The sequence below is a fragment of the Stegastes partitus genome, unplaced genomic scaffold (assembly GCF_000690725.1).
Source record: "Stegastes partitus isolate 25-593 unplaced genomic scaffold, Stegastes_partitus-1.0.2 Scaffold1015, whole genome shotgun sequence".
NCBI classification, from domain to species: domain Eukaryota; kingdom Metazoa; phylum Chordata; class Actinopteri; family Pomacentridae; genus Stegastes; species Stegastes partitus.
The window spans coordinates 233,526-258,205 of NW_007578746.1; the positions used below are offsets into that span (position 1 = coordinate 233,526).

Sequence of the window (24,680 nt, forward strand, 5' to 3'; positions counted from 1 at the left end):
CACCACCATTTGTTTCCTTCAATATGACTCTCAGTTGTTATATGCACTGAATTTAAACAAACTATTTATAATGTTATTTGCATTAACAGGGGACGCTTTAAACACCGGCAGCTTTCCTTTCTAGTTATTTTCGGTGCCTTCACCTCCCCTGAACTTTCCATGTGTAACCTCCTTTCCTGAGCTGCAGCCAGAGACAAAAAGTAGGAGCTGGAAAAGTCTCGACGGAGTTATAGCTCCTGAATCCAACAGTAAGCTCAGAAATGTTCGTGCTCCACAGCGGCTATATCTATCCCTTCAAACATTAGGCTTTTTGGTCTCCCAGCGTGCCCATATATGGTCCCACTGAACCATATAGACCCATAAAACTGTCAAGAAACCATATATTGCTATCTTAGCGCCTTTTTGTTAGCTTTGCTGCGATTTTATTGCTTTTGCCGTTTTGCAGGAATTACAGACTTTTGTCTATCTCTCTTGCAGCCACAGTTATTTAAAGTACAAACAGCTGAAAATACGACCTGTGAAGTTTTACAGCAAGACGAGTAACATCTCAAACAGCTGCTGATTTAGGTCTGCTGAAGTGCTCTGGTCCAGATTCCCTCCTCCCTCCAGGTGTCACTATTCAAGACAACGCTGACAATCTGACAAACTGTTCCTCTTACAAAAGCTTTCAAACAGCTTCAACAGCCACAGCTTGTTCACATCAGACTTTCCAAGAGGCCAGATTTACACAATTACACTTCGTCTCCACGCTTCTTTACCTTCACGCCAGCCAACATAAACTGAGAAACGCTGTCTGAAGTTGATTTGCAAACATCGAGATCTTATCATAAGTTCTTTTTAGTAAATCATTACCTTTTATAAAGATATATATAGACTAAATAATTGCTGCTATTTGGCCAAAAAAAACAAAAAACAATCTAAATCCTGTCATTATTAATCAGAAAGTTTGAGGAAGTGAGCAGAGAAATGTTACGGCTAATGCAATCTTTTTTCAGTCAGTTGATTTTTCAGTAAAATAAAATAGCTGTTTAATTAAACAGTGCACAAATATTTTATAGGTGTGGAGCATTGTAGAAAAAAATGTTGAATAGTGTCAAATTTACATATAAAGTTTTTTTTTTTTTTTTAATCCATGAAAATAATCTTTTGATGCCTTAAAATGGCTTTCATGTAAACTGTTGTTTCCTAAAGTGAAAATTTACGACGTACCACCTCTGTCTCCACACATCTTTCTATTCGCTGCAGTTTCAGCACACAGCTCACCTACAACTCTGCTTAAACACTGTAAAACAACTACACAGTTCTTGTAAAATTAGAGTAATTCAGGGCTTCAAATTTTCAAACCAGAAACCAATTTTAAGGGAGAATAATAATGGAAAAACTCCACTGTGCAAGTTGGAAGGATTGGTTCTTTAGATTTGTTTCATATGAAACCCTAAAAGTTTGAATCTGAGTTTTTGAGGCGATCATCGGTACACTGTAGTTTCAAGGTGAAAATACTCAGTCAAGGTGTTCACTGCTTATTTCTCTCATGATATGGCTTCTAGTATATATATATTTTTTTTTTAAAAAAAACACCATTGTGACACATTAACAATGTATAAAAAAATGTCCTTCCCTTATGATTTCAGTGTAAATTTTGATTTTTGCAGCTAAAAAAGAAACAACACACACAACCCAAACAGTTTCTTGTATAATTTATATTGAAAACATGTTAAAAACATTAGTTTCCCTTTATAAAACAGTTACCTGTTGTCATAATTAAAACAGTGTCCTTGTAACCAGAGTCCCCCTGTCAATATTACATGTAACTGCTGCAGCGGCATATCTTAATACCAAGTGCATAAGGAAATTAAAATGATGCTGGGTGTCAACCGGGGGCCTCGAGCGGTTCAGTTGGGCTGGTTGTCCATCTGTGAGCCTGACTGGTATGACTGGATGTCCTCCCCGATGAACTCTGAAACTGTGGAGGGAAGAGGAGGACAGAATCACAATCCTGCTGCTGTCATCCATTTATCTGCCTCATACACTCAGTATCAGTCTGCTTAGTTTATGCATCGATAGAATCAAAGAGCCTGTATGTAAAAACTTGAAGGTAATTTTACACACATTCATTTGAAAAGCAAAAGCAACTGCCACTATTTATGCAACTCTTCTTGTTATGATGCAAAAAATGAAGCAACATTTTTGCAGTAGATTTGTAGGAATCTCAAGAAAAAATGAAGGGAAGACAATACTGAAGAGTTCATTTACAACAACAGATAACTCCATCTTTACAAACCTTCAGAAAACCCACTTTTCCATCGTCTACCTGAGACAATAGCAGTCAAACTTACGTTATCTCTATTGTTGTCATTTGTCATATTGTGAGTCAAATCCACTCAACTTCAGTTTGAGTGATATTATCTCAAGCAAACAACAAAAAAACAAGTTTCCTGAAAATCTACAAAAGTGGAGTTATCTGTTTCTGCAAATGAGCTCTTCACATATTACAAAGAAAAGGGAACTGATGCCACTTTGACCGTAAAACAAGACTCTTTTACCTGCTTAAGTCAGGATTACAGAAGAAGTTTGCTTGCATGCACTTCTGTAAAAACACTAATAGCCAAATGCTGCAAAATGCCGTTTAATCAGTTAAGACAGGGAATGTCTAAAAATGCCAGCAGGCGTTGCGACAACTGCAAGATAAGCTTCTGATATGTTTATCGCCAGATTTCTGTCAGTGAAAGATAAAACTGAAGCAGCCTATTTTAAAAAACAATGTCTGATTTTTCAACTGACAGATGTCTCAATAACAGCCTTTTCAGTTTTCCAAAAAGAAATTTATACTAAATTAAAGGATAAAGTTATGTAAAGTTATGTTAATGCAAAAAGTGGAATATAGAAAATAGATATTTTAGATTCTGTGTATGTTTGGTTTGAAGAATGAAGGATTAGTGGGACTGTAACTGTAGCCCATCTCAAACATCAAGAACATTAAAATTAGGACTTTTTTTTTTTTTTACCATTTGATCACACAGCATCAGCCACATACTTGAACCAGTTTTCCTCCAACATTTATCACAATGTGTATTTTCTTGCCCCATTAAGCAGCAAAGGTGAAGAAGAGGATAAATCACAATTACAGGACTAAACCTTGTTGGATGTTCAAGGTCTAAAACAGCAACAGAGCATCCAGTGTTTTGTTTGGTGAGCTGTTTTAAAGTATGCTGTTAAATTGTGATGGACTGAGTAGGTAATATAAATGTAAAAATACACTTTTTTAAAGTTCAATTGCACTGAAAATAGAAGAAAAGGCCAACCTGACAAAATAAGGTTAATCAGTAGACTGCAGAGATTGTCTCCGACTACATTAATAACACAAAACACCTCATGACACCTCAATATCAACAAAAAAAAGCTAAATTATGTATAATCGCTTTTAAAAAGTCCCTTTACAAATCTGTACTTCTACTAGAGACAGATATGCACATAACCATGTATTTACACATTTTCCATGCAGAACACATTCAATCTTCCATCATCCACACACACAAACTGAACATAATACCACAAAAAATACTAATCTTTTCTAGTATCCTTCTTAAAATCTCATCTACATCAACATTATCTTTTCATTTTATCAGCAAATTATTGCATAAATTTAGATTAAAAGATGTATCTCACCCTCTTCAAAGGTAATGTGGTGCATAGAGGCAGAGGTGGTAAACTCCAGAGGGCACTCCTGGATCTTGGCGTCCCTCTCTCCCCCATGTCCCGTCCCCAGCACCCTCCCCTGGGGGTCCCAGCCCTCGTAGTGGGAGTAGGGTGCAGGGCAGATGTCCTGATAGGGGCTGGGGTTGGACGGAGGGGAGGGACACACCTCCGGAGGGTAGGCAGAGTACTGCGGGTAAGGGGAGGTGGGGATGGGAGGCAGTGGGGAGGTGGAGATGGGACTCCCAGCAGGGAAGGGGCTGAGAGAGGAGGAGTGGGAGGGCGAGGGCGAGGAGGAGAGGTAGGGCGAGTCCAGCCAGGGGGACGGGGAGGGGGACGGAGGCTGAGGGCCGCGGGGGTACAAGGGGGGGAGGAGCTCGGTGAAGCCCAGCTCCAGGTTCTCAAAGCTGGGGTGACGCTCGGACAGGGCGGCCCTGGACCCGCCGGGCTCCTCCACGGCAGCGTCGGGTTTGGAGCAGAACTCCTCGTGGTAGCTCATGGCCGGGCAGGGAGGGGAGTAGGTGGAGGGGTAGGGGGGCAGGTGGAAGCCCAGGCCTCGGTCGTCATGGTAACCCCGGTCCATCCTGGGCGGACCTCCCGACGGACAAACCGTCCCCCCATCCAGAGGCACCACCGAGGGCCTGGACAGCAGGGGGTCCTCCTCTTTGAACATCACTGTGAGGAAAAACAACATCCATGAACTATACTAATTAGAATGTACACACCCTCCTCCTCAGTAAGTGCTAAATATTGCTAATAATGTGGGTTTTTTTCAGCAGTTCAAACTCAATCAGGCTGGGTTTTTTAATATGAAGCAACTGATAAACAACAGAGAAGTTCCCTGTTACTACTGTGATTAAAACGTAGCTTTTGTTGTGCCTCATTTCTGCTGCATCAGATTTGCAGTCAAGACTTCTAGAACAGATTCATTCAGTAACATCAGTGTTTAATGGGCTGTTATTATTCTCTAATGAGTGTTTTTCAGATCTCACTCTGACCTGCTGATGAGGACAAGATGGAGACTTACTGCTGTTCAAAATTCCCTCATGTGTTTCCCAACTTATGCATCCAAAATCTGTTCAGTTTGGCCGAAAACTTGACTTTATAAAGCTGTCACTGACTGAATCTGTTGTTTTCAGGCAGAAATTTCACAAAACAGCCCAAAGCTTGAAGGGTTAATGAAATATTTTAGACTCTTAATAACTGCATTGTTATTACAAATTACAAAAAAAAAAAAAAAGGTAAATGGACTGCACTTAATATCGCGCTTTTCTACCTTAGCGGCACTCAAAATGCTTTACAATGTTTTCTCATTCACCCATTCACACACCAATGGCAACAGAGCTGCCATTCAAGGTGCTTGCCTGCCATTGGGAGGAACTTCGGGTTCAGTGTCACTTCTGTGGAGGAGGCGAGGATCGAACCGCCAACCTTACAATCAGAGGACAACCCCTCTACCACCTGAGCCACACAACCAAGCCTAATTAAAGCAATGTCTTAGTTTTGGGGGAAATAAACATGTATGTGCTCCTTCTTTTTCAGTTTAATAAAGTCTGCTACACATCTGTCAACATTTGCTGAAAAGAACTTAAAAAATGTATTTTCAAAGAACTACTTACAATTCACTCAGTACTTACAAATCATGACGTTAAATGTTTGTGGTGCAGGACTTAGTTCATGAGAAAACAGCTCAGTAACTACAATAATCAGAAATAAACTCATAAAAATAACTTTATCTTTAGCTTTTTTGAGATAATTATTGTGTAAAACTTCCTTTTTGCACAGCATGAATGCAAATTTAAATTATTTAAAGACGTCAGGTGTCTTTGGAGAAAGAAAAACAATAAAATTCAAGATATTGATGTATAAAGGTGAGTTATGCTCCTATAAAACTGCACGTGTTTTTGAGGTCAACTATCGGATCCAACATTTAGCATATTTTTGATTATGGGTATCATTATTTCCTGTAATTGACTCCTAATCATTTAAACAAGTTTAAAAATACCCTCCTCTGGTTCTAATTCAGCTTCCCTTTCTCTATCTGTAATCAATACTCTGCGATATTAAGCAATGTCCCGCCTACAACATCATCTGATTGGTTACACGACATGAGCAACAGCCAATCAACACTCGGATAAGGATAAATGTTGAAACGGTAAACATGTAAAACATAAATATACAAACATATTTCAACAACGTCTTTTGTAGGCGTTATTTAAAATGTTTACATCAACATTTAATTTTTTTTTCAAATGTAATTCAGTTAAAAATAGAAGTTATAAGTCTCCTTGATTACCAAAAAAATCAGTTTTGGACCTGATGAAGAAGAACATCGGTCGACCTCTGACTGCAGCTACCCATACTGAAAATACTTCTGCTCATTGACACTGTAATTGCTGCATGTGAATCTCAATATCAGGGATGACTGTAACGTCAGAAGAGTGAAAATACACAACACACAAACTAAAGAAAAGCCAGCAGACAGAGATGAAGGTCAACCGGACACTCACCAGGTAGATACTTGAAGCAGTGAGTGCTGCTGCGTTTCCTCTTCCCGTTAGAAACATAGAGACTGACGGACACGGGCCGGCTGACGGACAGGTCGCTGTAGGCTGGAACCCTCACGCACAGCAGACACTGAAACAGACCATCGGACGGGGATTCACATGAAGCAGCTTCATCAAACGCTTCCGTTTATCTGCTCACAAGTCACAAGATTACCTCGTTGCTGTTGTCGCGGTCGACGTGAGCCTCCTCCTCCCACTGCAGTTTACCATCTGGTGGGTAAGAACACATTAGCATTAGTATATTTGAGTTATGCTTACATGGGTGCAGCCTTACCTCTAGTTTGTTTTTATTAGGTCTGCTATATATCAATGAATCAATATGAATCAATGATCACTGATAAAACTGTAATCCTCTGGATCTCATGCAGTTTCTGGACGTTTTTTGCTCCTTTTTCATATTTACTCACTGTGGGCTCAATTTTTAGTGCAACATAAAGTCCTATGGAAACAGCACAACCATGACTAGAAGTAGAGAGAACTCAGAAATGTCTTATGTGCAATTTTTCAATCTTTTGTGCATCAATAATTGAAAAAAAAAAGTTCAGTTTCTTTGATTATTAATTGTACAAAAATTGAAAAAAACAAGAATCAACATGTAAAACAGTTTTCACAGGACTCACAGGTGTCACTAACGCTGGAAAAAAAAAGGTAGCTAAACAAGTTGCAGAAATTTTGCTGTTTACATTATTCAGAAATAACTAAACTAGACATTTTCACATGACTCTGTATGTCAGTGTTAAATGATGTTTCCCTGTGCTGGATGTATCTTCCAAAAACTTGCTCCTCTGTGTTCTGTTTTTGAGCCATGCTGCATTTATTTTATTGACCAAGTAGGTTTTCTTTAGGTCTCAGTTTCTAACTTGTTTCCACACTTGGCTCCTCTCTGCTCAGTGGAAACACACAGCCTGCAGTTCAGCCAAGAACTCATGAAATCTTTAGCTGTTGGTGGCAGCTCAGTGGGTCACTGGTTCAAGTTGTGCCAGAAAGCACAGATTTTTTACATGTTTTTTTTTTTTTTTTACAGAATCTAATGCAAGCTGTTTATTCTAGACAAAGATTTATATGAGTAGAGTACAAGTAGAATAAATAGATTTTAAGATTATATTTGGTAATTTTCCCCAACAAAGCATAACACACACGATAGGTTCAAAGAAAATTGAAAATCTCATGATTCTCTGTGTTTTTATGGTTTCTTTCTGTTATAAATGGTGTAATTTGGGCAATTTCACAACAATAATACACCTTTTAAACCCACCAGTGGGTTTTGGTGTTCAGAGGATTTACTTGAGACTGAGAATATAACGAGGTTTAATAATGATGGAAGACAAGTAATAATAAAAACATGGATGCAGGGATGTTAGTCTAAAGAAGCTGATGATTTTAACCAGAAAGACAACACTAGGAACAACACTATTTTAATGATTCCACTCCTCCTAAACCTGCACTCTTAAAAAAAAGACGCTTTAACACCATATCGTTGTGTACAAATTAAAGTTTCTTCTCATATGAAGACAACATCGAGCCCAGTTCATGATGCAACGCTGCTCGTTCTAAAATCTGCCTCTGACACGACATTTCTTGCTTATTTACGTAAACTCAGTCATGTGAATGCTAAAAATAGACTGTTTTCTTTGCAGTTTTTTTTTAACTGAACCACTGCACGACTGAGAGAAAACTGTACTGTATGTGTGCGACTGTTAACCTTCCTGCAGGTCACCCGGTAGGCCTGATATGTGCAATACTGTTATTTCTACAACTAGTGTTTGTGTATATTTTGGTTGATTTTTTTTATTTTTTTGTACCGACATTTGTACTGAATCCCCCTGTGGGATAAATAAAGGCTTATCAGTTTATTTACATGTAAAAAGAGTTGCTCATTAACCAAAATGAACATTTGTATCATGCAAATCTCAGAACTATTAGTAATTTCCAAGCTACAAATGTGCGAAATTTTAAAAGTGTTGTTTTGTTACTAATAAAAGCATCTTCCGATATGAACTGCATCTCTTGATTGCATTGCAAATAAGACTTTACTTTACAGCCATTATTTCTACTCGTTTCTTTAACCCTCCTATTACCTTCAAATTTACTGACATCTTTTGTCCTTGGGTTCAATTTGACCCCAGCAATTTAAACCTCCAGAAAATATCATAATTAAAATGGTTACCCAAGTTTATGTGTAAATGGCCCTTTAAATAAAACTTTAAAAATGATGTCAATGACAGAGATGTAAATCAAATTGACCCCAAAGCTCATAGGAGGGTTAATTTCTCCACATGCAGTGTCGATCACATTAGATGACTTAGCGCAGTGGTGTCCAGTCCTGGTCCTCGAGGGCCACAGTCCTGCATGTTTTAGATGTTTCCCTCTTCCAACACACCTGATTCAAATGATCAGCTCATCATCAAGCTCTGCAGAAGCCTGATAACGATCCTGATCATTTGAATCAGGTGTGTTGGAAGAAGGGAAACATCTAAAACATGCAGGACTGTGGCCCTCCAGGACCAGGATTGGACACCCCTGACTTAGTGTCTCCACTGAACATTTACCTGTCCCTCTCTCCATGAAAAGAACTCTGGAGATCGGTAAAAAGTTGGTGCCGCTCAGCAGAAGCTCCTCGCCTCCTTCTACAGAGCAGGACGTGAGACTGACGGACTCGATGACGGGCAGCTCCTGAGCCGAACGCTGGGCTGCAGCACCGAGGAAAGACGGATGTAAGTAGTGCTGTTCTTACAAAGCTAATGCAGAGGAAGTACGTGCACAACTGGAAAATGTAGATAAATATTATATGAATGTCCATGAAAGTGCCACTCACAGCATTCGATGGGCAGAGAGGCGACCTGCAGGGCCAAGACCCGTCCAGGAGGACCTACAGGGGGCGCCAGAGGGAGGTGAGTCCGAAACACCAGACGGACACGAGTGTTTTTCCTCCCGACGTCCGTTTCTCCCTTCCTCAGCTCGATGTCCGAGTTCCTCAGTTTCAGAATCCCGGCACAGTCGATGCTGAGAAACACAAAATGTTCCTTAAATTAGCGCTGGGCTGGTAATTTACTAGTTGTTAAGTGTCACATTCTTAACTGTCTCACTTCACTCTGGTGCAACATCTGTGCATTTAAACGTGCAATATGAATATTTTGTGCATTTAAAAGACTCTGTTTTCTCTATATTTACAAGAGTATGTGCAATGTCAATGTTTTTATACATTTGGAATAACCCAGTGCAATATCACTGTTTCCCAACATTTAGAGGAATCTCTGCAATATCTAGATTTTTAGTAAATTAAAGAATTTGTATAGTATCGACAGTGTTTAGGTATATCTCTTGTTTATTTTACTTTTTTTTACTGATGTTTCCTGCGTTTCTGCTGATGTAACACTCCAAATTTCCCCACTGTGTCAATAATAAAACTTTTTCTAATCTCACTAGCCTGGTGGTTCTAAGCTGTGATTAAAAGTTATTCACAATTTCATCACTTCTACTAAAAAAAGCCGCAGTTTAAAGTCTTCATTATCTTATAAAAGTACAGACCTACAAAATCTGCTTAAAGTTTTAAAAGTTGATGCACTCATTATGCAGGAAATCACATCTTTGGTTGTGTTTTCACATAAACAGTATATCATTTTTAAAATTGAATCACAAAATACGGATCTGTAGCTTCAAACACAAACATTAGGCTGTTTTCTGCATAAGAAATATGAAAATGGAAACCCAGTTTTTGGAAAATGCAGTGATAAAACTGGCACTGACAGATTGTTAAAGAAGTCTTCTCAAAGGCTATGAAGAATTAAAAAGCAGATTGAGCACTCCATAAACTGAAGATATAAAATACATTTTCTATTTCAAAATTATAATACGTCAAATATATGTAGTAGAGTGAAAAGTAAAATATTTTTCTCTACCGAGCAGTGGACTGAAAGTATAATTAAATACTGATACGTTATTGAACTGTCAGTATATATATTTAGTTAATTTGCACCACTTTGTTTTTCTGATTTAAAACTAGATACGAGGCTAAAATATCCTTGTTGTGTAGACATGAAGAGGAAACGTTTCCTCCGTCTCTGTCCGACTCACAGGGCCGTCATGTTGTTCTCAGGGTTCAGGGGGATGTCGAGCAGTTTGGTTCCCGCCTGGACGCTCTCGTGGCTGGCCGTGCCGACCATCTTCCCCGTCACCCTGAAGGAGAAAGAAACGTTTTAAAATCAAAGCTCTGTCAAAGATCTGTCAAAGCTGAACCCTGCTTCCTGATATAAGGATCACACAAAAATTGCGTCCCATATAAAACACTAATCTGACAGTTTCTCATTACAGCTTCTGAAAAGTAAAGATTTTCATGTTTTTAACTCATTATACGGCTTATATCTCCTTTATATTTTGTACTCAGTGCCACCTTGACTTCTGTGAATTCAATTTAACAGTCTTTTCTGGCATCTTCTATTTAATTTTTTTTTTTAAATGTGAGCATTAATCAGAACTCTGCATTAACACACATGCATATATTTAATTAAAATGTGTTTTTTAACATTTGATATTACATTATATTTCATTACGCTTCAATTTGTCTGACCTATAGTGTTAAAAGGTTTATCGATCACTAATAGTACATCCATCTATTCTAAACCTGTCAGACTTTAATTTTAGAGTTATCCATGTTTTTAGTAATTAGGAAAAATGTGTTGAGTGAACACTTCAAAAGATTCGCTGAACATTTTAGAGGATCCTGTGACTACAGCTATAAAGCTTTGTTATATTTTAAGACTTTTGAATGTAATATATCTCATTTTCAAATAATATTTTAATCGTTTTATACGTCCAACATGTTGATTGCCAGCATTAATGACCCATCGTCAGCTTTGTTTATTAACTGACTGATTGCATTTGTGTTTTGCTTTTGTGGAGCAGTGGCTCTAAATCTGTTCAGTCGTCTGTTTTAATTGCTGCAGAACATTTTTCCTTTTTGCTGTGAGCATCTCACTTCTGTCTCTCTTATTACGGTGTGCATGGTGACCAAAGTTTGCCTTTTTGGGGATTAATAAAGTTATTTTTCCTCATTTTACCGTATTGTATCGTATCATATATCTTATTTTATCTTATCTTATCTTGTCCATTAAAAGATCATGTACAAAGAATATGGAAAAGACATTTTCAACAGATCTGCCGCTGATGTCCCAAACTATCCTAAAGACGCCCTAGAATGCTAAATGTTCAGTAAATGTGTGGGCACACATTAAAGCAGATGCTTTGATATCTTCTATCGAGAGTTCATATGAATGTGTTCCCTCATACTGAGTGATTCCCTGTTTTCTGCATTAAGCTGCTGCTCTCATTCAGAGAAAAGCTTCACTGAGAACAACTAGTGCAAGAAATTTGCTGGACCAACAGTAGAAGCAGCTGGTGGTTCAGTTACGCAACGGTTAAACCACAGCGGTCAGATGATGTGTCCCATGAGCGTTGAGTCCCTTGAACATTAACTAAAACATGCATGGTTATAATAAACTTGTCACTAAAGAGAAACATACTGCAGCCCAGTACCTGTGTATCTGATAGAAGGGATGCGGTCTGATCGATCGGTCGTCAGCCGTTCCAACGAAAACCTGAAGCGACAGCGGCTTCCTCTCGGTGTATCCACACAGCTGCAGAGGGACACAGTGTGAGCAGTGACATCAAACTGTGACGAGGCACAACATGCGTCTTCAGACACGATCTCACCAAAATCTCAGCTTAAAATGAAACTACATTCAACATAAACACTCCTCAGAGATGTTAAAGTAGGATCAATATGTGCAGCATCACTAATAATGTGCTTCAGCAGCTGCAGGTTTGTGCTCCACCTTGACTACAGGATGTCCGGTCGGTGCAGCTTTCACGGCTCCCCTGCTGCCCTCCGTCTCATAGTGGGCTCTGTGGTGTGGACGGGGCTGCACCTCGATACGCAGCTCGTACTGGTCAAACTGGGACGGCAGCGGCCAGTCGAGCGGCGGCAGCGCGTTGGACCTGAAGGGTGTTAAATCAGACAGTTTTAGCTGCAGTGAATGTGGACAACCAGGGAGCAAAGCAGATGAACAACTGTTGGGGGTCGATCAGTATGTTGTTTTTTTTTACAGGATATCAGTAATCAAGGAGATTGATTACTGATATGCGAAACTGACAAACATTTGCAGCTGAAATGTAAATCCAGGTGTAAAATTTTGAATAGCAACATGAAACTTTTCCGTATTTATCCAGTGTTGACTGGATGTTATTCATGACGTACAACCATTTACAGTCAAATGTATTCATAACCTCCCATTAAAGAAGGAAAAAAAACAGCTGTCACTGAAATAAGCTGAAATTGACAAAAGTAATAATAAATCAAAGTTTAATGAAAATCGTGACATTGCTGCTTCAACAAAAATATATATAAAGCAAACAAGCATGACGAGACTGTAAACTAACATTTAGTTGAAGAACCCTTTGAGGGAATCACTGCAATCAAACGTTTTCTGTAACTCTCCATCAGACTTCTGCACCTGTTGACAGGTATTTAGATTTCTAATTTGTCCAGGACAGTTTTGTTTGTTTTCTTAAATTATTCTTTTCAACCACAATCCTAAAGCTTATTTCTCTAAATTCTAATTCAGCAAATTTAAATTTATTATTACTTTTTTTCAGTTTCTAGTTATCTGAGTGGATATTGAGAATTTTGCCTTTTCTTTAACAGAATAAAACTGAACGACTGTAGACGGTGCTGTGAATGGGACACTGCTACAGAGTGGAGAGAGACAGCTGCATCAGCGCTGAAGTAGCACATATTCATTTATTTTATTGAGTTTGAAAAAAAAAAACCTGATCCCGTATTTGATCCCTGATGGCTGTATTGCAGCCAAATAATGAGATTTAAATATAACTTACACATGAAAGCACAATGAGGGCAAAACAGAAGTACAGCACACGAAAGAAGTTTTAGTCATCTGGATGAATGAATGATGGTTAAAGCTGGAGTAGGCAGGATTTTTTTGCGGCATCATTTGGCAAAAATTCTCCAATAACCTCTTCTGAATATTGCAACATAAGTGATATGAGAAAAAAAATAGACTTCTTGCCTCTGTTGTCAAGCATCAGAAAATGTATCCCATGATGAGACAGTTTAGGCAATCAGAGGTCTTTTCAGTGAGAGGGTGTCATTGTTATTTATTGGCTGTTTTACAAATACAAACGAGCCTGCACATCCCCTCACATGGTTAAAAAGCCTGATTCATCCAGCAGGAGAGTTGTTTTTCCAGCACTGGCAACAACTTTCTATTCTGCAAAGTAAAACAAAAACAGATTCTAAAAGAGAGTCTGACAATAAATGCAGTGACGCAAGTGTCAGTGAAGAGTTTCAGAGATGGAGAGAACTTCATGATTGCATCCGCCTAAGTTTGTGTTCCCAGTTTCATTTTCCTCCCCTGGACAGGTAAACTGCTGTCGTGTCAAAGAGCTTTGCATGCACACAGGTCTGAAAAGAAAACAGGTAAACGGTAAATCTCATAGAAATGCTGCTGTACAAAAACACTGGGATCACGACTGGAAAACTTAAATGATAGCAGGTCCATTCATCCTTGTTGAAGCAGCATCACTAGATTAGCGTTGCATGCCCTTTAGAAGCACATGTATATTACTGTGCTCATAAGAAGAAGTTTAGGACAGAGAGGGGAAAACTATAAGGGAAAGCTCAAATTCTTGCTTTTATTTTGTGTTTCCAGATTTTTGTCTACTGTAGCTTTAATTCTATTAGATTTGAATTTGTGTGTAAGCTTATGCATACAGTGTGTCCACATCCGCTGTAAAATATCCATTCACGTAGGCTCAAAAAGTCCAGGAACAGACACAGTGGAACAGAGTCTAGACCGTGAATAACTTTCCTCAAGAGCCCCCTCTAATGAGCATCAAGTTGTGAAAAGTTAACATGTCCATATGGTGTTTTTTGAAATGTTGAAAGACACATTATGAGTGAAATAAGCTGTAATGGTTGAGCGTTTACACCTTGAGACAGTAGCCATGACGGTCCTAAAAACACAGATTTCACAGAGTTTAATATGTAACAAACCAAAAAAAAAACCCAATCCTGTCAACTTAGAGAAGGGGGCTTTCAGTATCATTCTTCTTCTTCACAATCTGCTTCCAATCAGAACGTGTACAGCTGAGTTACTCTAATATTACAAACTGTCACCATCAAGTGGTGTTACAGTGTTTGAGCACAGTTGTAGGTGAGCTGGTGTGCTCGAGCTGCAGCTACTGTGGAGAGGTGGTTGGAGAAAGAGGCAGTCTCTTCATAGACCTGCACTTTCTATTGGAAACAACATGCGGAGTTACACTGAAACCATTTTATGACAGGAATTGATTATCTTAAAGGGAAAACAACTACATTTGATACACAAAGATGAGTCTTTAGGAGTTGAATCAATGACCAGAGAGTGGCTTTAAAGTCAGATTGGTTTTAATACAGCGTACTGCATGTGACAGCAGATACTTCTGACGAACACAATCAATACTGGGAAGTGAACCAGCAGCCAACTGAGATCAGTTAAAAGCACAGCAGAAAAGAGCACAGTGAAATGAACGGTAGATGGTGACAGAAGCTTGATGTAGTTTGTTGCAATAAAAGAAAAATCTCTTGTCTGTGGCAGAGCAGGTTTTTATAAATGTAAATGTTGCAAAGCAGCTGATATGATATCCATAAAATTACTTGGAATCTTAAGTTCTGTGAAATAAAAAAAGGAAACAGTGGAATTGAAAGGCTTGTACTGGAAAAAGTTGCAAGCATGATTTTCCCTTTTACCCCAATTTCCTGCAACCGCTCGACTCCACGTCAAAACAGCCACAGAGAATTAAAACTGAGAACCACAACTACTGGAAAGCAACTGTCACCAAAATATGACTGGCATGAAGAAAAAATGGACGATTCAAAACAGAGAAAAATAAGATGTTAGGTCTGCTACGTTTATTCTTTAGTGAGAGTTTGGATCGAGCTTTTAATGCCAATACAAGTGCCAGTGTTTCCCTTTTTCATTTTGGGCTTTGTTTTTCTTGTTCAATCTTATTTTTAGTGACAAAATCTTTACTAACTCTGTTCCCTCATTGGTCGGTCCTGTCAGGATGGTTTGCAAACGGTCAGCGGAGCAGATTTTGAAGTCAAAGTTCACCAAAGCTGAACTTTATTCACAGAGAAACAGATTTCTGTTTTAAATGCTGAAATGATCAAGATTTTGGTTTCATGCCCTTGTTTGCATTTACAAACAAGTGACTTTCATCAATTGCGTCTTTTCAGAAAAATAGCATTTCAAAAAACGTTAACTTTGCCTCTGGAAAAGTTGAAGACAAGTTTCTGAAAAGATGCATCTTCAAAAAGTAACGTGTGTTTTTCTGTTATTTTGTAGTTTGAGTAAAACTTTTAACGTGATTTCTTCTTGCTTTGAACGTTATTTACATGCGTTTGTGTGTCCTTGCCTGAACAGAGGGCTGTGGGCGCTGGCTCTGGTTCTTCCCCAGGCCAGAGCAGGGGGCACAGAGAGGTAGTCCATGCCCAGCGAGGGGGGCTCCCTCCTGGGTTGCTGGGTCTCTGGCAGCTGGCCTGGAGCCTGCTCCTGATCCACCTCCCTGGGAGACAACTGGAACGCAGAAAGTCCACCACTTCAGTGCGATGCTGCTACTTCCATAACATCATAGAAACACCACAACACTGATCTTGATCTTTACCTGCTCTAATGACGTCTTCCTGGTTTTCTGCGGGATGCTGAGCTCACAGCTGCTGGGCGGAGCTTGGGACTGAGGGCTGGACTCTCCTCCCTCCAGGTTGCAGCCCTGCAGCTCCTCCGAGTAGCTGCCTCTCCGCGAAGTACAAGGAGAGGCCAGCGGGGAGTTTCTACGCTTCTTACCACCGGGGGAAGTCGGCCTGGACGATGGCGAAAGCCCGAAATTGATGGCGGCCTCGTTGAGCTCCTCCTCCTCAACCAGCAGGGAGTCGCAGCTGGAGGCGGGGCTGAGCCAACCCCGGGAGGAGGGGCTGGAGGCGGGGCTGGGGCTGAGCGAGCCGGGGCATCTGTCCCGGTAAGAAAAGGGGTCCAGCAGGGGGAGGTAGAGGCGCTCCCTGTCCCACCCGCCGCTGCTGCTCATGTCCCAGTAGCTAGAGATGGTGGGCGCCGACTCGTCCTCAGGCGAGATGGTGGTGATCTGGATGCTGGGACACTCGACCACGCGAGACTCTGAAACCTGCAGCGAAGACGAAAGCAAGCAAAGGGATACTTTACTTCCTTAGCTGTGTCACAGAAAATAAAACATTTAACAAGTAATTTAAGACATTTGTCTGTCGTCATGTAAAAATCTGCTGCTTTTTATTGGAAACCTTTAAATTTTAACTGTCAAGTCACCATTATTGATATATTATTTATATTGCACATTTAAAACAGTACGCTTTGAGCCAAACTGCTTTCCAATAGAGAAAGAAAGTGTGACAAATTTACCTACCAAATTAAAATATTAAGGTTGAGATGCTACAATAATGTCGACACAAGCAATGAGAAGATAAAACTGAAGGCACACCAGATTAAAAATCCTAATGTTTAACTGCAAATAAAACATATCACAGGTTGCAGACATTCCACACTCATTTTAGTGGCTAAAACCTGACTCTTACTCTATGAACAAAATCTACCAAACTGAGCATTTAGCAGCTTTTATATTTTGTCAACATAATGTCGTATTTATGTGGCAATGCAAGTGTGAACTCTTGGTGCACACATGACACTGATTTTCACTTGGGTCACCCACTGGACAGCAGTCCTTTTCATGCAAAAAAATCCTCAGATGATTTTCACAACTCCTCCGAAGCATGCTCAATTCAGATCTTTCATGTTAATTTTTAATATTCAACCCACAACAGTACTGCTACATGTTTCAGCAGCGGTCTTGTAAACATTTCAAACCCAGTAAACAAGCAGCCGAACGTGCAAAAAAATTTAACAAACTGCCCAACAACAGCATAACACAACAAATAAAAGCAAACAATGTGTTCACCATGTGGATTATCAAAACCAAGCAGCTGCAAATGATGTGCGTTCATTGACTAAAACCACTGGTTGCCTGAAAACTGAAAAATCAACCTAGTGGTCCAAACACTTGAATGGGTGCGAGTTTGGAAAATGTTTAAAGTCGACATAACATTTAAAAACTGTGCGTTAATTAGCTGAGTTTGAGCAGAAATAAACACTTGTGTCATAACTGTGATAATGTGCATCATAATCTGAGGTTAGTGGTTTAAAACAAGCAAAAAGTGTCCTTAAAGCAGGGGAACATTATGCTTTGTCCACTAGGTTGCAGCAGAAACAAGTCAAAATGATAAATAGAACAGCAGTTATAGAGCAACATCAACATCATCTGAGGTCCTGTTTCTGTCCACCTGTTCAATCTAACACAATGATTTCCTCTCTTTTTGCTCTGTTTTTGGTCTCCACCTCTTGAGGGAAATATTTGGCTCATTAGCTGCTAAAGGCTTCACGATGCAGCTAGTTTCTAATTATATCTGTCCAGTGTGTGGTGCAGAGTAGTTTGTATGCAGTCGGATCAAGTTGGTTTTATTTAAATGGCCCAAAATAATATTGCCTTGAGGGCCTTTGCAAACTGTATACCATGTGGCAACCTCCGTCTGGATAAGGAAGTCCTCTCCAAGAAAACAGAATAAAGAAACCTCAGGAAAAGCTGTATAGAGGGTGGATCCCTCTTCCAAAACAGACAGATATGCAATAGATGTGTGTACGCAAAAGCATACATAGAGAATCAATATGACAAACATATGAATGTAACATACCAACCAACTTCCATACCGACAGAAGAGATGCCTGCTGTGCAGTGGTTGAAAACTACAAAACTGCAGCTAAACAAAGACCAGGTTTACATGGAGGTGACACGTCTCTATCGGTTTGCTTTGTACTTTGATGTAGAAATATCAATTATAGCTGTTTTTTTAAACAAAATTTTGATTTGCTTTCGTTCAAACTGCAGATTACAACAAACTTGTAAGCAGGTCGTCTCACCTGTACGGAGCGCGCCGGCAGACTCTCGTAGGTTCCACTAAACTCTCTGATTGGAGCCCTTCGAGGAGGCGGGGAATGCATCCCTGCCCTCTGATTGGACGAAGGAGGCGGGCTCGGGATGCTGATGGAGTGTCCTGCATGAGTGGCAGCCAGGTGGTTGTCTGTAACTGAAAATAAATAAATGTCAGTAAGGAAACCAGATCTGATTTAGAACATGACTTGGCAAACACACACGATGTTCCTGTTGGTGAAAGTTGGACTTCATAGCTAAAAAAAATGCTCATAACAAATGCGGCTAATGAAGAGTTTACAGCTTGTTAATTTTTCTAATACACACCTTTACTTCCACATGGCAACAATTTGTCATCTGGCTGCTTTCTAGCAGAAAATTGCATGTTCTTCCGCTTTGTACAAACATGATTTCTTTTTATATCACATGTTGTGGTTTTTGGGGGTCATGTGACCTCACATTAATCTTTTCTCTCAACCGCACAGTGACAGTTCTTTTACATCTGGCATGAGAAAGAGTCATTAGATGGCCATCAAAATATTGTAAACACAATTTGTGGCCAGTAAAGATTCATTTTTTATCATCAGCACGCCCTCTATCATTCGTTGCACATCAGTTTTCCTTGATTTACTGTAATTACTGCCATGTGGAAAATGCACACACTGGGACTTTTTTCTCAGTTGAATTCTTTGAAGTAAGTGCTGCTTTTTGTCACTTTCATGAAATGGAGAAGTTTGATATTTTGAGAAAATGTGAAGCGGCACCCAACAGTCGATTAGCTTAGCTTAGCATAAGGTCTAGAAACGGCTAGCCACACCTGCCGGTTTGACATGTGAGGTCACTTCAGGTCACCTCTAATGCTCATTAATTACCATATTATCTCTCATCTAATTTGCATGAAAATCAGACTTTAAAAAAATAGCACATTGTAGGTTCATGCTAGCTGTTTACATCTGTTTACAGTCTTTATGCTAAGCTAAGCTAACGGGCGGTGAATTGTTATTTTAACTGGCAGCTATCAACAAGAAAACATATCAGTGTCTTTCCTACAACATCCAACTGTTCCTGTTCATTTTAAATTTGTTTGTGTGATTTTTTTTCTCTGTCTTAGTCTTTATCTAGTCAATTCTTTTTAACACAAATAATAAATGGTAAATGCTAACTTTAATACTGCCGTAAGAAATATCAACCCGGATGACCATATAAATAAAAATGTGAACAAAAGGATAACCCCAAAATCATCCAGTGAATTTAAAAGGCATGTGTTCTTTTTAAAAAATAAATCACCAAAATTAGAAGCTATGAAAAGAAATTGAATCATTGGATTTTCAACTTTCCAGTAACCCATGAAATACTCATGTGTGATGTATAATCTGTCAGAAAAAAATTTCCAAAACTGAGCTACAAAACGAGATATTACATCAAAATCCTTCCACTCTACATGTCTTATTCAAATAATTAATCGCCAAAAATAACCATTTTCAGTAACCAGATTCCGAAAAAAAAGGAAAAAGAAGAAGAAGAAAAAAAAGAAAATTCTGGATTACTGGCACACTCAAAAATTCACAACTGACTCAGCTGTGATCAAAAGTCATGTGACTAAAAGTTCAGTGACTTTTCAGCTGAACTGCAGCTAGTGTTTATATAGATGCACATGCAAGACAAGTATGGAGGCAAATTTAAAAAGCAAGTGGTAAAATATCTATAGCATGACGAAACTCCATTTTTTCCCTTAATATTTTTAACACTTGTGGGCACTTGAAAAATGGTGTACATGCTAATTCTAGTTGTTTTTTTTCCTCCATTTTTGTTAAATAAATTTTTAAAAAATTAACATTTTCTTTTTCTTTATATGATTTATGGCATCACAATTGTGTCACACTGCACAAGAAACATTTTTTATTTATATTTTTGAGTTCCCTATACTTCCAGACATGCTTGTACTGTTTTCATGGAGGTGTAGGACTTTAAATTGAAGTGAAAAACAAGCCCACAGTTAGTAAAAATGTGACAGCAGGAGCAAAAAAAAACACCCAGACACTGCTCCAGATTCAAAGGGTTAAAGCAGGATTTGGTTTTATAATCAGTAATCACTCCTGGCAAGGATTTATTAAACACCCTCCTACACTTTTAACTCTGCTTTTGAACCATTTCAGTACATTTTTGTGTGTTTTATAGTCATAAATTCTGCAGTAAATGGTGAAATGGAAATTCTAACCAAATCCTGGAGTTTGCTTTTGGCTCATTTATCCAAACTAAGAACCACACACCCGTTTCTGCTGCTAGCCTTGACAGTTAACATAATAATTGTTTTGTTTTTTTTTCACGAGCTCTACAAAACTTTCGCCAAACAGCCACCCGGGCGAGGACACAACCCCTCAAGGCCGCAGCCCTCATCCCAACATTTCCCCAGCACGGTTCGGTCGGGCCTCGACGCGGAGCCAAACAGTAGTTACTCTGTAATGAACGAGGCTCCAGCCGTTGCTCTGCAGTGGCGGCGGGCCATGCAGGCAATTTTTTTTGGGCAACACACAACAGCAACTGCCAACAAATTAAGACTTTGGGGTGAAAAAAAATCTCTTCAAATGTTTCCTGGCAACAAAAAATATTTCCAAGTGATTAAAGCTGCAGTGCTGAGGCAACTCTTCTGCTGGTGGGTGTTTTTTTTTTTTTTTGTTCACATGAAACGGTGATTTAGATGTTTGTGTGCAGACCAGCAGAGAGGTTTATGAGCCACGAAAACTTACCTAACACTTAATGACCACAAAAAAGCTGATCTTATGTCTAAAAGATCTAATATACTTTCATGTGTAAGTCAGTGTCCTGACCTGAACCCCAAAAAATGCAACGTTTACACCTAAACTGTAGGTCAGGGCCCCTATGAGTGAGAAAGGAAAGCAGAAAAGGCGACAAAATTAGCAGACGTTTTGCTATTGCTACTTGTTTTTTCCTCTTAAATACATTGCATGTGCCCTATAGCTATTTGTCAACGTGTATATATATTGCATACAGATGAGCAGAAAACTGTATTATTGCCTGAAGTCATTGAAGGCAATCAGTTGTTTTCCGAAGCCTAATCCTCAGATCTAACATCCTAAAATATTTCATCCTGCCCTGAGATGAAGCTTTCGCAACGAGCCATCGTCATCCAGAGATGTTTAACGCAATTAGAAACCAGAATAAACATAATCAAGTCACAAAATTGCGTTCGTTTTTTTAATGTTTTTTCCACTCTTTGTTCCTTTTGTTATCTTGCAAATTAACAGATCATTTTAATTTCCAACTAAATTTACAAGATAGCTACTAAACACAGCTGCATTCTCCTGGAAATCCTGACCTACTTAGCACACTGTCTCAAAGTACCTATATTTTTGTTTTTTTTTTTACTAATATGAAAAGCATCAAAAGACGTGATCAGTTTGCTGCTTGCTTAGGTAAAGCCTCATCTGCACTCCAAATATACTTCACTACTTAATCTTGTATCCTGACATGAACCTCACGCAAGGAATGATAATTAGATCTTCCCAACCTGGTTTCAGCAGTTGAAATATAAACGTGCAGCCTCATGAGATAATCATCGAAGGCATAAATACACATTTCTGCTACACAAAGCAATGTTTACTTTTCAGATTCTCCTCAAATAGTTCCTGTTTTCCCTCAAAATAGTTCAAATTAATAGTGAATTTTCCCTCAATGGGTGTTTTTTTTATCATCTGTGATATAAAAATGCAATAAATTAGAAATTATGGTTAAGCAAGTAAAAAAAAAGACATATTTCTGCTACACAAAACTATCGTTATTTCTTTTCACTTTTCTTTGTTTCTCAAACTTAATAGGGAAGTTAGCACATTCAGTTCTCCTCTTAAAACTGTTTATGATACAAATCATTCAGATGTATGAGTCAGTTTTATGGGAAGTCTCATATAAAGTCTAACAGACCAAAAATACTTGTGATTGTGGGGAGTATAATGACTAACAAAATGTGATTTTTACATCAGTGGCTCCCAAATTGGGGTCAGCGTCCACTCAAGAGGTCACAAAACAGATCCAAGCGGTCATTATATGAGCATGAAAGTACTTTTCCCACACCGAATTGTGTTTCCTTTATCAGAATGTTCTCTATAAACACTAGATAACACTTTACTGTGAAACATCTGTAGTAAATCTAATTCATCTTTCTGCTTTTGTGAAGGGAGTTGTTGGATTCAATTATCATGAATTTGCACTTTGTCCCTTTAAACTGGCATCGTTCACATAATTTCACTTTAATTTCTGATTTCAGAAGTGAAAACTGGGTTTACTGCTTACACAGGAGTGTGCAGCACGTCATGGCGTCCACGTTTCTTCAAATTTTTCTGCTGCAACTCAACTACTGTCTTCTTCAGGCAGGGTTACAGAGAAATGGAAAGAGCTGTACGTCTAATGGCAAAATCACGTTGTACATTTTACGCTTGTGTAAAGTGAACGATTGAGTTGGAGAAATTGGAAACTTCAAGTTGACTTTCTTTCAAATTAAGTCGCAGCATCTGAGAGGAACCAAATCATTAAAGTACATCTAGCTTCAAAACAGTGGCATCGAAATATTTTAAAACTTAATTAGCGTCAACTATCGTTAATAGAATATGCCACCACGGTTTTCATAAATGCACCTGCAAATACCATTTTTTGGTTGCACATATTTGCACATTTCTTACTGTACTTTTAAAAAACGTCTTCATGTGCGAATGCAGACAAAATTCCTGATTAATTTCACTGTACACTTTGCAATAACAATAAATTAAGTCTATTCTATAAACTTCATTCAATTGCGTGTTACTACATGAAGCAATCTGTCAACGTTGGTCCAACAATTCCATTTTTTTCAGAGTTTAACACAAACACTGACCTCATAAAACAGGCGGCAGTCATGACACGACATTAAATTTAGATTTTTAAAATCAGTTTCAGAGTGTGATTCATGGCGGTTGCCGTAAATAGAATTCATTTAGAAAGGAACGCAGTGTCGACTGCACCACAACAACCTTTGGATTTCTTGTTAAATGACTCCAACTACGCTTTAACCAGCTAAACATGGGCTACAGATTGTACCTTTGGGAAAAATAAATCACTGTTTTTCAGCAGATATCTTGAGAAATCGCTCTATTTGGCCTCGTCGAGCATCTCAGACTAACTTTTTAGTTGGATCAGGGTGACAAGTCGAAACTTCTTGTATTCAGAAGCCAAAAAAGTTGTGTTACACTGACATGCTACATGACTACATGTATGGAAATCCAGGAGCGATGCAAAGGTCAGCCCGTGTAAGAGTTTGCCTGCTGAAATGTAAAACAACTAACAAATAAACAGAACAACTTATCACCCAAAGTGAAGAAATGCTCTGTTGTTTCTCCTGCAGTTCACTTTCATGCCTTGGGTGTGGTGATACAACTGTATGCCAGTGTGGGCGGGAAACAAATGAGTGCATGTGAGGATGTGAGGTGTGCATGTGTGAGAGAGTGGAGGTAAAAAAAAAAAAAAAAATGAGGGAGATGAAGGGGTGAGTGAAACAGGGAGGGAGGGAGGTGTGTATGTGGTGCGTGTTCAGTACACAGAGGTTGAGGTTCCTCCCCAGATGGCAGCTGTTAACTTCACTCACACGCACAGCTGATTGGAAACACATTGAGTCTGGGGCTGCACGCACACATGCACAAACACACAAATGCACTCGGGATACAGCGAGATATGCACGCAAACGCAAAACAAACACACAAGTGAAAAATATGCAGAAGCAGGCACGCACATAACATGAAGGCCCTCCATCACCACAGAGACGCACGCATTCCCATGCATTAAAACCTATATCGTCATGTTTAATTTAACACTTTCATCCACTCAAAGAAGGAGTCTAACCCAGGCTGCTGGAATCCAGGTGCAGCAGGGCGCCCTCGCTTTCCTCCCTGGCCACGGAGCTCTCCGGCTCGGTTGTGCGCACCGGGGACGGCCCCTGGCTCTGGCGCGGCGGCGGATCCTCCTCAAACACCAGCTTGAACTCGAACTCGCCCTCCTCCCAGCCCGAGCCCGGCGCGGCCCCCATCGCCCTCCGGCAGGATACAGGGACGCTGATACAATCTTATCTCCCCTGCCTCGGACACGGCGACTTTTAATGTCCTTGATGCGCAAAAAAAAAGAGGAGAAACTTTCACGAAGATATTCCCAAAAACTTCCTCCTATGCGTGCGTGTCATTGCGCAAATATTCCTCATCTTGGAAAGGCTTTGCTCCGGCAACTTTTCCACTGCTTCTTGCTCGGGGGTTTTTGCAAGTTTCTCAGACTTGATGCCTTTGAAATTCGCTCTGGAGAATTCACTTCTTCTTCTTCTTCTTC

The 24,680-nt window shown here is 39.4% G+C and overlaps 1 protein-coding gene across 1 annotated transcript; it reads right to left on the reverse strand.

Moving 5' to 3' along the window:
* Positions 1-1,682: 1,682 nt before the first annotated feature.
* LOC103367103 (nuclear factor of activated T-cells, cytoplasmic 4-like) lies at positions 1,683-24,665 on the reverse strand. Its single transcript, XM_008295024.1, has 13 exons — positions 24,207-24,665; positions 18,311-18,477; positions 15,978-16,490; positions 15,729-15,889; positions 12,092-12,254; positions 11,793-11,893; positions 10,335-10,436; positions 9,076-9,263; positions 8,810-8,950; positions 6,415-6,470; positions 6,204-6,330; positions 3,667-4,368; positions 1,683-1,963 (listed from the first exon to the last, which is right to left on the reverse strand). The coding sequence occupies exons 1-13, from the start codon at positions 24,388-24,390 to the stop codon at positions 1,893-1,895; spliced, it is 2,676 nt and encodes an 891-aa protein (XP_008293246.1). The 5' UTR covers positions 24,391-24,665; the 3' UTR covers positions 1,683-1,892.
* Positions 24,666-24,680: the final 15 nt, after the last annotated feature.

Excerpts from the sequence above, each read along its gene's own strand:
- LOC103367103 (XM_008295024.1), bottom strand. The coding sequence starts at position 24,390 with ATGGGGGCCGCGCCGGGCTCGGGCTGGGAGGAGGGCGAGTTCGAGTTC. Across the intron at positions 18,478-24,206 it reads CCTGGATTCCAGCAGCCTGG|TTACAGACAACCACCTGGCT; the intron begins GTTAGACTCCTT and ends ATTTATTTTCAG. Across the intron at positions 15,890-15,977 it reads GGAAGACGTCATTAGAGCAG|TTGTCTCCCAGGGAGGTGGA; the intron begins GTAAAGATCAAG and ends TCTGCGTTCCAG.